Source organism: Aplidium turbinatum, chromosome 2 (assembly GCF_918807975.1).
Source record: "Aplidium turbinatum chromosome 2, kaAplTurb1.1, whole genome shotgun sequence".
Taxonomy (NCBI): Eukaryota; Metazoa; Chordata; class Ascidiacea; order Aplousobranchia; family Polyclinidae; genus Aplidium; species Aplidium turbinatum.
The window spans coordinates 11823885-11839252 of record NC_137473.1 but is presented as its reverse complement, the minus strand read 5'-3'; the positions used below and the strand labels follow the sequence as shown (position 1 = coordinate 11839252).

General features: G+C 39.0%; 1 protein-coding gene across 1 annotated transcript in view; it reads right to left on the bottom strand.

Moving 5' to 3' along the window:
• Positions 1-1469: 1469 nt before the first annotated feature.
• Positions 1470-15368, bottom strand: part of LOC145764566 (uncharacterized) — a 35408-nt gene continuing 21509 nt past the window's right edge. Inside the window, exons 11-14 of the mRNA XM_082576190.1 lie at positions 11468-11633; positions 11197-11296; positions 4670-4692; positions 1470-1669 (exon numbers count right to left, since the gene is read on the bottom strand). Of these exons, the coding sequence (XP_082432316.1) occupies positions 4672-4692; positions 11197-11296; positions 11468-11633 (287 nt within the window). The 3' untranslated portion in view covers positions 1470-1669; positions 4670-4671. The remainder of the gene's footprint in view (positions 1670-4669; positions 4693-11196; positions 11297-11467; positions 11634-15368) is intronic.

Sequence of the window (15368 nt, the reverse complement as noted above, 5' to 3'; positions counted from 1 at the left end):
TCGGTCATTGACCGATTTTTTAGAAAAATGTCCGAAAAAAATATATAGTCAATTCACTATATATGACCAAAAATGACTAAAAATGACCGAAATAAATAAAATTGACCGAATTTTTTCAAGTCAATTCGGACAAATGACCGAAAAGTCTCAGCGAAAAAAAAACCCCAGGGGCCAAGGATGTATCCTCTTACTACCCCAGATTGGCGATGTTCAAACACGATGTAAAAACACTACAGCCAGTAAATCAGTCATTTTTTTCGATGCTCCTTAGTCGTGTGAGCCTCTGGGGCCAAGGATGTATCCTCTTACTACCCCAGATTGGCGATGTTCCCGGAATCCACATGAAATCAACCAGTCTTTGGTTTCATCATCCAAGACACGCAAAACTTCAACTTCATCAGGTTGCTTGGATTGTACTATCGTTGATGATGTAGTCTGTTCCTCAGCAACATATTTACAAGAGGAAAAGGCCATTCCCGATTGATGGATGATTGAACGCAAAGCCCGACACCCGTACAAAGACTAATAGTAAATTGTAAAGAAAGAATGTAAAAAATGACTGATTTACTGACTAGGTCTAGACCAGTGGTTCTTAACCTTTTGCCTTGTCGGGACCACCGTGAAATTGCCAACCAGTTCTCGCACCCCCTCTTAGGATTGGATGAAAAGTAATAGACGCCTACAGTTCGAAATTTTTGTTAAAACAACTTTGGTTCTTACCTCATACATGGCCACCTAAAGATACGGCCTGATTTGTCACATTTTGCAGAAATTTCCAGGTTTTTCTAACTTTGGGCGAACGTTTAAATAAATTTTTCTAAAAATTAGATTTTTACGCTTTCTTTATTTTTTTCTCCAGGTGACACAATAGGTTTTAACATCCGCACATGTTGAAAAACAAAGAAAATTTGATTTCGAAGATTTTAGTCAGACTGTTAATTTTCAATAACAGTCTGATTTTGCGTTTTTCAACTTACTTTTTCTCATTTGCTACTGCTTCCCCAAGGCAACAAAAAAAGTTTTATGTCATTAGGAAACCGCAAAAAGTAAAAACATCTCAAAAAATGTCAGTCAAGCACTAGCAGTAGCTGTAATTAAAATCTGCAAAATGTGACAAATCAGGCCGCATCTCCAGGTGGCCATGCCTCATATTATAACAAACCTTGATAATTCAGCATGCCCGCACCGCCTAGGCACAGGTCTCGCACCCCTGGTCTAGACTCTGGAGACAGAATGTAATAAAAAGATGTTTAAGACGTTTTATCAGTTTTAACGCGTGAAACAAAGTATCACTGTGAGGGAAAGTTCCAGTGCAGTGAATAGTGTAGGAAGGAACATGGACTTCTAAATAGTAGAATCCGGACTGGAAACGCAGTGGACAACAGTAGGCCAAACAGTTGGTACAACAGTGGGCCAACAGGGTTAGTTACTTGGCTGTTGGCCCACTGTTGTACCAACTGTTTGGCCTACTGTTGTCCACTGCATTTCCAGTCTAGATTCTACTATTTAGAAGTCCATGGAAGGAACAGGAAATGAGGGAAAGTTCCTGTGCAGTGAATAGTGTAGGAAGGATCACGAAATGGTGGCCGACTTGCTTTGTGCCTCAAACTTCACTTCATGTCATTTAGCAAGTAGGAGAAAAATCCCGCAATGACCACGACTCGAATGGCTAAACAAAACAAAAAATAAATGTTACGACAGAATTTTAGGCTTGTCTTATGTGGCTCAAAGCCAGGAAATATTCACACTTGATATAAACCGACAGCACAAGCTACTTAACGATCCACACAAACAAAGTCGGAATTACTGAAGTGTATTTCACAGACAACGCAATCCCATGATTTGACGTAATGGCTATTTTGGGATGTGACTCAGCCAACTGTAAACAACATTATCGGATAGGCTGCACAAGTGACGTAGTTAACGCAGTTCCAACCACATAAACTTATAATTAAAAGCATGTGCTCGGCCTCAAATAGACGTAAAACCCCGCTTATCCAACTACACTAGAAAGATATGTTTCCCAGCAATCGAGTGTTGCAAGATTCCTTCTGAACACCACCCTAAAAAGGTCGTACTAAATCCGAGTAGTTTTTACTCTTTGTGACAAGCGTATTACGCAACTAAGAACATCTCGTTTCAAAACCAACTACACAAGTCAAGTTTCACGACAAACCAACTCAACACTTCGACAACTTGCAGGCAAAACGATCTTTCTCGTATGGCGGGTCAAGCTTCTTATTCTCTAAACCAGTGTTTCTCAACCTTTTGTGGTTCACGACCCCTTTTAGGTGTTTAATACAGCCTCCAAACCCCTTCCTGCTCTCTTTTCTATAGATAAGCTAAAAAAATTAGCACAAAAATACATTTCAATAACATTTAATTTCAAAGAACTGCTGAATGTCACAACTTTTAATGTTTGGCGTTTCAAACCGGCCTCATGGCGTTGAAAAAATTCTTAATGCTTGCTGATGTGATTGGAATGCTTTGTTTCTAAATGCCGTTTTAACTTTGGTGGCATCATAAATTCAGCAACTGAGAACTAGCCTACATTGCACAAAACACACTGTGGCTTCTCAATGCTGTTGCTAACTATGGAAGTAGTGCCAAACATTAAATACTCTTCAACAGTGGCGGCTCGTGGTCTCAAAACATGGGGGGGCTGCATCAACCAGTAGGCTAACCTAATATAAATAATTATAAACCTATACCGGACTGAGTTATAAATGCACTGAGTTAGGGTTAGTAACACAGTACCGTAACATGTTCTTTCAATTGGCTGTCGTTTAATGTTTTTATCATTTAACTTAAAGTAAACTTTTGATAATGGCTTGAATTTGGTCAAGTTTAGGTGGCCACCAGATGGAGCTAGTACTGTTATGGGACTTGGTATTAACTTGGTTGGTTAGATCTATGCTTGTGCTTTCCAACGATGGCAAATTTGTTGAAATTGAACAACAAATGAATCAATGGGAGACAATTTCCTTCAGGTGTTTTTCAGTGCATTTTCACCTCGTACTTCCTCCGTTATAATAGTCCATTCCAACCTGTGTGACGTTGCATGACGTCATCATCCAGTTAAGTTGACCAACAGAGCGAATTGTGAAAGAGCACCAATAATTACAGTAATTGGCTTTACTTCACATCAAAACTAGTCTGTCTCAGTAACTTCTCAAAGCACAGATCAAGTAAAGTAACCTACGATCCCTTCATCTAATCACCGATAGCTTCCACACGCTTATCCTAAAGATTTACGAGAACCAAGTTGGAATCCATGACCAGGGTCTGTTCTATTTGCAGTCCCTACAGCGCTTGTTCAGTGATGCTAGAAAACTTTTTTCTGAAAAACCTACGTCATAATAAACAAAACAAGCAACACCGGACCTGCAAAATTTGCAGACCCAGAGTTGCCAATTAATTTTTGTAATACAATTTGTTTTTTACAAAAACAAATTTTTTTTCAAAACTATCTACATGTAATAAATTCACATATGCACAAAAATGTTGGGGGGGGGGGGCTGTAGTCCCGCAGTCCCTTATGACGAGCCGCCACTGCTCTTCAAAATATTTTCGTTTCTTGTCCATGGTAATTGGGCTATAGAACTGAAATATTTTGGAACACTGAAATAGGTTTACTGACTCACTGAACGCAACAGCACAATAATTAAAATCTGATCTAGACAAATGCTTTTTGACAACTTTGTTTTTCACTTTTACCGCAATTTTCTTCACTTTGCCGACCAAGGTTTTTCGACAACTAACGCTTTAAGACTGTTAAACAGGCTGACTCAGTCCATTCGTTCTACTTGAACAAACGATGGTAAATTGGCCTACAACCGAGCTACGCATTCTCTTTCGCCCTGTGTACAGCCCTGACCACAGCCCATAAATTCTCTTTCGTAACAGTGCAAGTTGCAACCAATTAGTATTAGTCCCTTGCTCCGACATTACTGTATACAAAGTAATTGCTACAACATTTTTCATTTTTCCGGAATTCTTTGCGACCCCCATGACAGGACCTTCGCGACCCCCTTAGGGGTCGCGACTCCCAGGTTGAGAAACGCTGCTGTAAATCGAAGTCCTGACTTTAAAACAAGCCAGAAAAGCAAAATTAAACTTGCACTCATTTCCAAAGTACCTCAAATAATAATCATAGAAGTTAAAATTAAGAATTGGGTGATAAGAGCGCCTGAATGTAGTCGGTTTGAGGTCTATAGAGAACACGTTGCTGTGTCTTCTTTACCGAAGACATTGGGTTCCCTGTTCTCTCATTAACATAATCTAAATCCTCATCCTTAGGCATAACACAAAATATGAAGACAACTACTAAATGCAAATTAAAAACTAATGCAAAAATCGTATGCAGCAATGATTGGCGAAGAAAAGACTTTGGAACGGTATTCAAGTACAGTGGTCATCAGTTGTCATGCGATATTGCCCAAATGCCTACGAGATTAATACAATCTCGACCAGTGATACCAGACAGGTTGGCTGGAAATAATTGTCTAACCAAAGTAAGCAGAACAGTTGTTTGGGAAATTGTGTCCGACAAACTGCACTTGAGCAGTGTTTAAAATCTTACATCACACGATAAACATTGCAACAAATTAACTTCTACCTTACAATATTTTAAGCAAAGTATAAAACTGACTTTAGTTACAATACTTACAATCATGAAGTTTGCACTTCCGCCTGAAATGAATACAGTTACGGTTAACAGTCATCACAATATCGCATTGCTCGCAATATGACAACCTTATTTTATAGTTAGAATGTAGTCTAGCTGCTTTATTCATAAAAAAAACGAGCGTATTTTTGCGTTTATCCATTAGGGTGGGTCGAAATTTGGACTTTTTCTCCGATTTCATTGCTGTAAACCTTCTTTCTTGCGAATACCATGACGGGGAATGTTAATGTTAAGCAAATTACGATGACGGTGAATGAAAGACGTTAGTAACGTGATTCCTACAGTAAAAATTTCCTGTGACCGGCAAATTTCTCGGGAATCTCATTCCCGCCTTCCTTATTTTTTCCAGACCTGTCTTTCAGCTGCATAGGCAAAATGACAGCCAGAAAAACGTCGGCCAGAGATCTATTAGTAGCGGGTAGTCGTGAGTTCGTGGCTTGGCATGAGACTTAATGACATACCCAGCCACACAGGCAAAAGTTGATTTTCTCACCTTCTCGCCATTTTAAATCGTCAACAACTGGGCATAAGTATAGCCAAGACAATAAAACACATGTGGAATTTTAGAAAGCTTTTATTCACTGCAGTAAATTAATTGTGGACCTGTTTATAATTATGCACGTCATTTTTGATAAAGGCATGGATGCGTCTCAAATAGCTTCGCACAGAAGTCCGCTTCTCTGCTTAACCACGCACTAATAGGGAGTGGCGCCTTTCTTTTGTTGCAAGTGCATTGTTGAGGAACTAGCAGTAGACCGTATCACCAACAACTGTGACATCTTTCAGCGATTATATGGAACAGAAGGTTCGCTTATCTGGGAAGTAAAGGCCAACGACTGACTGTCTTCTAGTAGCCTTTTAGTCTAGCCACTGTTCAGTGTCATATGTCTTCATTCCTCTTGTCGACATCCTTCTGCAGGAAAGCTTCACAGAGCCAACTTGCTTCGACAGTTTTAAACAGAATGTATTCCGTTGATAAAATGCGGCTAATTTCAAAACACTGATCCATCTGCAACTCAAGCACTAAGACAATGTCTGTTTGACGGTTACAAGGTGTGTGGTAAGTGTGTGGTACAAGTAGCACCTTTGAACCCTGGGCAGTCGCCATGGATTGTTACACCATGGGTCTCGGGGAACACTGGTCTTGATCACACACCAAACTAACAAGTGGGTCCACGTCCCACCTCATATGCAACAACCTCGACTGGTTGGCTAAAACTTGTTAGAAATCCTGCTGCCTTGCAGGAAATACTTTTTTAAGTAAAGGCTAGGCCCACCGCCAATAACTGTGGTTAGCGTCAGGAAGGGCATCCGGCTGGAAAATCTATGCTCCAAAATATTATTTAAATGCAGCAAAAGCTAAAAATCGCCCCTAGTCCCCAGCAGCCCTTAGATGGGCAAGGGGTGCGAAGAATCTCTGGGTTCCAAGAAAACAAAAAAAACATTGAAAAAAGATTATGGTGTTAGAATCGGATGCTGGAATGTGGGAAGTTTGTGTGGTAAAGGAACTGAAATATGTGAAGAACTAAGAAAAAGAAGGGTGGATATATGTGGCCTAGAGGAAGTAAGATGGAGGGGACAGTCAGCGCGGTTTTTAGGTGCCAATGGGAGGAGATATAAGTCATGGTGGTCAGGAAATAACACAGGAATCGGTGGTGTTGGTTTCTTGGTAAAAGAGGAATTATGTGAGAAAGTAATAGAAGTTAGAAGAAGGAGTGACAGAGTGATGACAATGGTACTTGCTTTTGAAGAGATAGTGAGGCTAATCTGTGCATATGCACCTCAAAGTGGTAGGGATTATTTAGAAAAGGAAATTTTTATGATGTTTTGGCAGAGGAATGGGATTTACGGAGTTCAAAAGAGTTGGTGTTTGGATTAGGAGATTTTAATGGGCATGTTGGAAAACAAGCAAATGAGTTCGAGGGCATTCATGGAGGGTATGGTTTTGGGGAGAGAAACATGGAAGGAAGAATGCTACTTGAATTTTGTGATGAAAGGAAACTTTGTATTACCAACACATGGTTTCAAAAGAAAGAGAAAAGGAAGGTGACTTACAGCTCAGGAGGACATGAGTCGGAAATTGATTTTATTGTGGTTGGGCAGGAACAGAGAAAGTACTTGAAAAATGTGAAAGTAATTCCGTGGGAGTTGCAGCATAGACTAGTAGTAGGAGACTTAAATATGAAAAAAGTGTAGAAAATTGTGAAGAATGAACGAGTTTTTGTGAGAAATGTGTGGAAACTGGAGGAAAAAGAAACGAGAATTAAGTTTGTGAAAAGAGCAAAAGAGCTGGTAAACATGAGTGCGCAGGACTTGTGGGCTTCATTTCAGAAAGGTGTCCTAGCAGCACGTGATGAAGTATGTGGGAAAAAGAAAGTGAGGAGGGATCGTGGAGACACATGGTGGTGGGATGAGGAGGTGAAGCATGCGATTTCACAGAAAAGAGATGCATACAAGCAGTGGCGCAAAAATGGGTCAGAAGAGAATAAAAAGAAGTATAAGAGTATGAAAAAGAAGGCAAAGAGGGTTGTTGCAAGAGCTATGAAAAATGGTGCTGAGGAGGAACTTAATAAAATGGGGGAAAGCCAAAACAAAGTATTCAGACTCATAAAGCAAATGAAAAAGGATGGGAAAGATATTGTAGGGGGAAGATGTATAAGGAGTGGAGATGGGAAGTTGCATTTCAGCCCGGAAAGCAGAGGAGAAGTGTGGAAGGAACATATGGAAAAAGTTATAAATAAGGAGAATGTACGGGATCATATGACAGAGGTTGATCTGGTGGAGGGTCCAGTGGGAAAGGTTACTCGTGATGAAGTGGTGGAGGCAATGGGACAAATGAAACTGCATAAAGCAGCCGGTCCATCAGAAGTGAGCGTAGAGATGATAAAAGCAAGTGGAGAGTTGGGAATTGAAGTAATGCTACAACTTAGCCAAAGGGTATTAGATGGAGAGGGAATGCCGGAGTGGAAGCATAGTATTGTTGTTCCACTGTTCAAGAGAAAAGGGGATGTGAGAAGTTGCAGTGCATATAGAGGTGTAAAACTACTAGAGCATGGAATGAAAATTGTGGAGCGAATACTAGAAAAGAGGTTGAGAACATTGGTGAAATTAAATGATATGCAGTTTGGATTTATGCCAGGAAAAGGTACAGTGGATGCTCTGTTTATATTGAGAAGAATGCAGGACGAATACCGAGAGAAGCAGAGAAAACTATATATGTGTTTCGTCGACTTAGAAAAGGCATTTGACAGAGTACCAAGGAAAGTGATGGAATGGGCAATGAGGAAAAGAGGTATACCGGAGGTATTAGTGAGAGCTGTGATGTCTATGTATGAGGATGCAAGAACAAAAGTGAGAGTTGGATCAAATTATTCAAACGAGTTTTCTGTGAAGGTTGGTGTACACCAGGGATCAGTTTTGTCACCTCTGATATTTGCTATTGTGGTTGACGTTGTAACTGAAGGAGTGAGGGAGGGCTTATTGAGTGAAATTTTGTATGCAGACGACCTGGTCTTGACAAGTAATAGTATGGAGGGAATGGAGAGAAAGTTTGAGAAATGGAAAGAAGCATTTGAAACCAAGGGTATGAAGGTGAATCTTGAAAAAACAAAAGTGATGGTGAGTGGAGCAGAAGGAACAGTTGTTGAGAGCAAAGTAGATCCCTGTGGAATATGTGGCAAGAGAGTGATGAGAAATTCAATGCAATGCAAGGAATGTGGAAAGTGGGTACATGCAAGATGTGCTAATGTCAAGAGAGCCGCAACAAGATTGGCGAAGTGTTTTGTTTGTGGGAAATGCAGTAAAGGAAGGAATGAAGTGGAAGGCCATGATGATGAGTTCTGCCATGGCATCGAAACAGTGACAGACTTCTGTTATCTGGGTGATCGGATAAATGGAAGTGGTGGATGTGAAGCAGCGGTGACAACAAGGGCAAGATTGGGCTGGGCAAAGTTCAGGGAATGTGGGGAAATGTTGTATGGCAAAATATTTTCACTAAGGATGAAAGGAAAAGTATATCGGAGCTGTGTGCGGCCTGCAATGCTATATGGTAGCGAGACATGGGTATTGAGAGAGAGTGAACTGGCAATCCTGAGAAGAACGGAAAGGTCAATGGTGAGAGCAATGTGTGGGGTGAAATCATCATCATCATTTTGTTCCTTCCTCGTATGGAGGGTTGGATACAATGCGCCATTGTTCTCGACCATGAGCTGTGCGTACTGCACATTCATAAGTTAATTTTGTCCATTTTGTGATGTTTGTTGTCCAAATCATTCTTGGTCTGCCTTTACTTCTTTTACCGTTTATCTTCCCTTCTATTAATGATCTTTGTAATGAATTTTGCCTTATTGTGTGTCCGAAATACTTCAATTTTCTTCTTTTGACTGTTTGTAAGAGCATTTTGCTTGAATTGAATTTGGAGAGTAGGCCTACTTCATCGTTAGTGATCTTTTGTTTCCATGAAATTTTTAACATTTGCCTGTATGTCCAGAGCTCGAAGGCATCGATCCGTTTCTCCATTTTTTGGGGTGAAAACGAGAAGGGAAAAAAGGACTGAAGAATTGTTGGATATGCTAGAGATGAGAGAGACCATAGACCAACTGGCAAGGGCAAATGGAGTAAGATGGTATGGACATGTGATAAGGAGGGAGGAAGGAAGTTTTCTTAGAAAGGCACTAGATCTAAAGGTGGATGGGAAGAGGAAACGCGGTCGTCCAAGAAGAACGTGGAAACAACAAGTGAAAGATGAGTTTAAAAAAGTCGGACTGAAGGAGGAAGATACAAGGGACAGGGTGAAATGGAGAAAAGGGATTAAAATAATTGCTGCGCGGAAACAATCGGCCACTCCCACTAGTGGGGAACAAACCGACGATGGATTATGATGATGAAGGTCCGTTAACCGTTTCATGAAGCACACGAAAAGTCAAGAAAGTTTAATTTGTTTCTCGGCAGCCAATTTAATTAAGTTTAATTTCTTTAAGTTTTTTCAAGTCGGCCATAATGCCTATCATCATCCACAGAAACAATCATCCATGCAACATATAATAGGAACATTTGGTCTAATTATTCATCTGAGGCCGTCGATGCCTGGTTCAGGCAAGGCAATTGAAGAAGAAGATAATGCCTATCATAGCCTGAAGAAAGCCGTGATGCCTATTGCCTACCCAATACCCATGTGTTAATTATGATTCGTCACCAAAATGGAGCGAAAGGTATGCGCCTCTTGGACGATAAGACCAAAAACTGGCCGCTCTCTAGTAGTCTGGAGCATTCCACAGTAACATGTTAACATTAACACGACAGGGTATGTCCACATATTTTTGGGTAAACAAAAATTAAAGCAAAAAGTGTGTTACACCCGCTGACGTTGCTCAGTTTTATATGTTCTCAAAATAAGTTTACAAAAACAATTTTACACTTTAAGTTGATCACGAGCTGGCTCGAGTAGAGTTTAAAAGCAACACAACAACAAAAGACTTCTATGAACACAAACTAATCTCAACCAAGCTTTGTAAAATTTATCCCCATAGCTCACGCCTTTGGTTCGTAAGCCAAACCTTCCACAAAAAGTTCAAGTCGCGCTTAAAGCAACCATCGCTTGGGTCTCCAATAATATTTCATCTTTCAACCCGGAAACAATCCTTTTTCACGTTGATTCAATGTCAAACTGATTTTTGGCTGGACATGCTTTGATGGTGGATTGTAGCTCATATATGCAGTATAGTCCTTCCTGTGCATGGTTTTTGTTCGCTGTTTCAGGTTAGTAGATGGACAAGCAGAAAAAAAAATCGCAATTCACATCTGATTTGTTGAGTGTAAGTGAATTGATATAGTAGAAACTAGCAGTTCAGCACTCTGCAGTATTTAATTTCAGCATAAACAACGGATTCTGACCAAACTGTCTTTTCTTAGTCAAACATTTTAAACAAGTGATGCCGTTTTACCATCTATGATATCCCACCAGTATCAGCTACTTTCTAATGACCACGTCATGAAACATTGCACCACATGCAGTAACCAAAGGCGATGTGAATCATCAAAGCATGAAACTGACGTAGCAAAGAAAAGAGAAATTCGTGATATCGACTAATTTTAACACGACAAATGCAGCACGGAGACAAACAGCGAGTTAAACTATCATACTATGACAGCCCAACAGACCTCGCACGTCATGTGGGGTCTGCTACTATTCGGCTAGTTTCCTATTCGGCTACAGTCTTTTTCGGCTAGTTCCCTATTCGGCAATTTTTTGAACGTCTGCAGACGTTGAGTCAATGTAAAAATCACGGATTTTGTGGTGTGCGATATTACAGAGATGGTGAAAAAACAAAAGAACGCCGTGAAAAGTTCTACAAGCGGCCATTAAGAAAATCATGGTTTTACAAGATAGCAATAATTAAATTTTTATTTTTAAGTGATAAGCATAAACTTTGCCAATTCTACTAACGACAAAACAATACCTTGATGTGGTAACTGCCAATCACAAATTGAGGTGGTGCGCAACAACATACCTTGATACTCATGTACTCCTTAGGTGGGGGGGCGGTGGGACTGGGAGGACGCTGTTTGTTTAAACTATCATTTGTGTGTTGTGTGCTGGGCCGCGTGTTTCTGGAATAGACAATCATACAATTTCATTTGATGCAAAACAAAATCAAACAAGTAACACGGTAATATATAAGCTTCTTCTCTTTCACACTATTATCTACTGCAATATCATAATCATAAATACTTTTTTTTATAAAATAAAAAACACGCTTTAAAAACTTTGGTTAAGCTTACCGAACTGGGTTGTAATTGACAGTATTGGGCTGATGGAGTTTTCCATTGTTCTTATCACTGGATTTCTTGATGATGAAAAAGTAGACGAGAAACACTATGATTGCCAGGGCAATCAGCCCCCCAATAATCCCTCCCACAATGGGGGCAACACTGGGTTGACTTGCCCCTGAAAAACGAACAAGCAATGGATAATCTTAGTCCCATTAACCGATGAGTACAGTACAGAAATATACATAATTATTTTCACAAGCTGACTTCGAGAGTGCTCAACTGGCCCCAACATGAATCCAGACAGCAAATCGGCCGCTTTTTACATTAACTCAACGTCTGTAGACGTTGAATCAATGTAAAAAAACATAATTTGCTGTCTGGATTCAAAGCTTTCTTTGTTGCCTCAACAATTATTAGTTCAATGCATGCTATGGTTCAATGATAAAGCAAGGAATATGAACATAAGATTCATATCACTGAATCTTGTCACAAATAACAATCTACTGGACATGAAAGAGCCAAACTAGGTGGTGCATTTACTCTGCTTGTGCGGCTGTAATAACAACAGCTCAATCACCAAACCAGTTCTTTAGCATTGGCTCAATGTCTTTATACGTTGATTCAATGCAACAAAAATTTATTTTCAGACTGGAAAACAGCAGAGCATAAAGATGACAAAGGTGTTTGACACTTGCACCCTGCAATACAAACGTACCACACGAAACAAAAAACAGAAAGAGAAATATCTGTCGAGTATGTTTGCTGGTGACGATGGGAGTGTGCCACTGCAGAAAACAATCCCACAAAGTTAGAAAAAAAAGAATATACACAGAGATGACACGCAGCTTTAAGCTGAGTTTAATGACAGTGCAACTAAACACACTTCTCCAAGGGATACCAATATTCAGCTTAAAATCGTAACCTTGATTCAAACCTGATTTTGTTTACTTATTATGTTTAATTGTTCGGTTGCGGCCTTAATGAAGGTTCCTTGCATAACTTTTCATTCTTAATAACACGGAGAAATCAGAACAGAGGTTGAGAGACATGAAGCATCAATTTCTTTAGTTGATTCAGACAGTTTTAAAAACTTTTTACAACTTAGGGTTGTAAAAAGGGTCTGCTACTATTCGGCTAGTCCGATTCGGCTAGTTCCCTATTCGGCTAGTCTTTTTCGGCTAGTTCCCTATTCGGCAATTTTTTGAAAATCCAACGATAATCCTTCTCAAGTTTGTTACATTTTGTCCTCAAACCTTTACTCTATTCATATGTTCGATGTCTCTCAAAATCAAAAACGTCTGGAGATCGGACACTTCTCTCTGTTATCATTTTTAATGCAAAATTCCATTTCTGGTCCCTTGTCTGGAACAAATCCAAATTGTGCTGTTGAAATTTCCGATTTTAGTTTTGGTCTCAATCTCATCATCATGATTCGGAGCAAGATCTTTGTTAGATGATTCACAAGGCTAATTGTTCTGTGGAGTGAGTATTCTGTTGCTCCGGTTTTCTTTGGTAAAGTTATAGAACGCACCATATCACTAGGGATGTTTCCGGTGTCATAAATATGGTTTAAGATCTTAGTGGTTAGGTCTAAACCCCACTCATCTAAAGCTTCGATAATTTCAACTATAAACAAACGATATTGTGGAATAAAATATATAATATTCTAAGTTTGCATACAGACGGCGACACAGGATACATGTCAATTTTATCTGAGCAAACATTAATAGTTCAAAAATAAATTTAATTCGCTTTTTAGTTTTAAGATCTCAGTGGTTAGGTCTAAACCCCACTCATCTAAAGCTTCGATAATTTCAACTATATATAAAAGAAACGATATTGTGGAATAAAATAAAACATTCTCTAAATAAACAAAAGGCGTCGTTGGATTTAGCATTTTGTAATAGTTGAGGATTCTAATATATTCTCAGTTTAATTTAATAGTTCAAAAATAAATTTAATTCGCTTTTTAGTTTTCACTAAATATCGCTAAGTAATAAACAGAAGGCGTCGTTGGATTTAAAATTTCGTAATAGTTGAGGATTCTAATATATTCTAAGTTTGCAACTTTGCATACAGACGGTGACCTCGTATTCGTATACATGTCGATTTTATGTGAGCAAACATTTCAATTTAATAGTTTAAACATTTTTCGCTAATTTGTTGGATTACAGAAGGATTATCGTTGGATTTAAAAAAAAATTGCCGAATAGGAAACTAGCCGAAAAAGACTGTAGCCGAATAGAGAACTAGCCGAATCGGACTAGCCGAAACGGGCCATTTCCCGTCATGTGCGTGTGTCATCTCGACGATACGTTTGAGATGACCATACGTGACATCTGCTTTGAAAATTAACTACAGACTCAAAGAATCAAAAGTAAAAAAAAAGTTGAGCCCAAAAAACGAAACTAAAGTTGTTTGGAAAATGTTTCAAAGACCTGACTGCTCTCATCTTATGATAAAATTTCAATCAACTTTAAAATCTTCAAATGAATTTCGTTTTCAAGACAATGATAGAACCCTTGCTTTACTTATCGACAGACAACTCTGTAAAAAGATGTAGCCATTTCAAAATCAACAATTTGCATTAGTAAAATTAACTTTCGTAAAAACTCGATGATTTATTTGGATCATACAAAGAAAAAATCCACCAAGAGAAAATGCATTGACAGACCTTGGCTAGGATGGATGTTACTTCGTCAATAGTTGATTCGTTTTTCCCCCACTTTGTATATTACGGCATTTAATGAGATGTTATTCTCTATTGACAATTGGAAAATGGTTAAACAAACGGACAGTCCGAACGAAGAAGAAATATCGCAGGTCAAAATTGACGTAGACAAATACAAAAGAACAAACTAAGAAATCAAATTTCGTGCATACAAGAAAGTAGATAAGCCACCGTTGTAGTTCAGTCGTACTCAGAAGCTTCATAAATCAAAACGAGGCTAACCGAAACTAAACGAAAAGTTTTGCACACACAACAAGCCTAGTCACTTAAAAACGGATATTTCAAAAAGCTGCACATCTCGTGACTCGTCTATTGTATAGGTTCAGTGAGCAATGACTGCTCTGAATATGATGTTGGTTTAGTATTCAAGCAAATTCAATTCAGTCGCTTTTGAAAAGCAGAAAACTCGCATTCCGATTCCAGACTGTCTGCAGATTAATAATAAATTGAATATACAAAAAATCACTTCGTGATTAAGATTTCCAAAAGCTTTGTGCTTTTCTGTAACTTTTCTCACAAACAAAATTTAAATGTAAACCGGTATTTGAAAAGACCAACGACCGCAAAAATACTGAAAGGTATTTGGGATAGGAAACCTGAAAGTGAAGTATCCTTGAAACAAAAAGGTCGCTTGGCTCTAACTACAAACTTAGATCCATGCTGCTCTTTAGAAATCTATCAATTGATTTTGATTTAAAGTTTTACTTCCTGTCGATGATCACCCTCTACCCAAAATGTTTGCTGTGAGAAAAAATAATGCATTTTTACATTAGTTTTTGTTGTTCATATGCGGTAGTTTTTCTTTTTTTCATGTGATATCAAATGCTCTCATGACCGTTCACGAAATCTCACAAGACCGTCCGGCGTCCATAAAAACTTCAGCTAAGTCAAGACCGTGCTGAACAGTAACAAACCAAAGGTAATCAATACCACAGTCAACGTAACCAATTTCACAAGTTTGTTCCTTCATTGGTGGATTGATTGGACAATGGTTGAAACAAAACCTTAGATTATGAACTCAAAGTTTATCAGCAAATCTGTTGTGTGCTGTGTTCACAATACTTCTGAAACTCAATATGTACAGGTTTTAACGTTACCACAAAACTAACTAATTCATATGAAAAGCCAGTTGATGAGCAATTGCACCCAAAAAGGGTCAATGACCAAGCATCAGCCGGA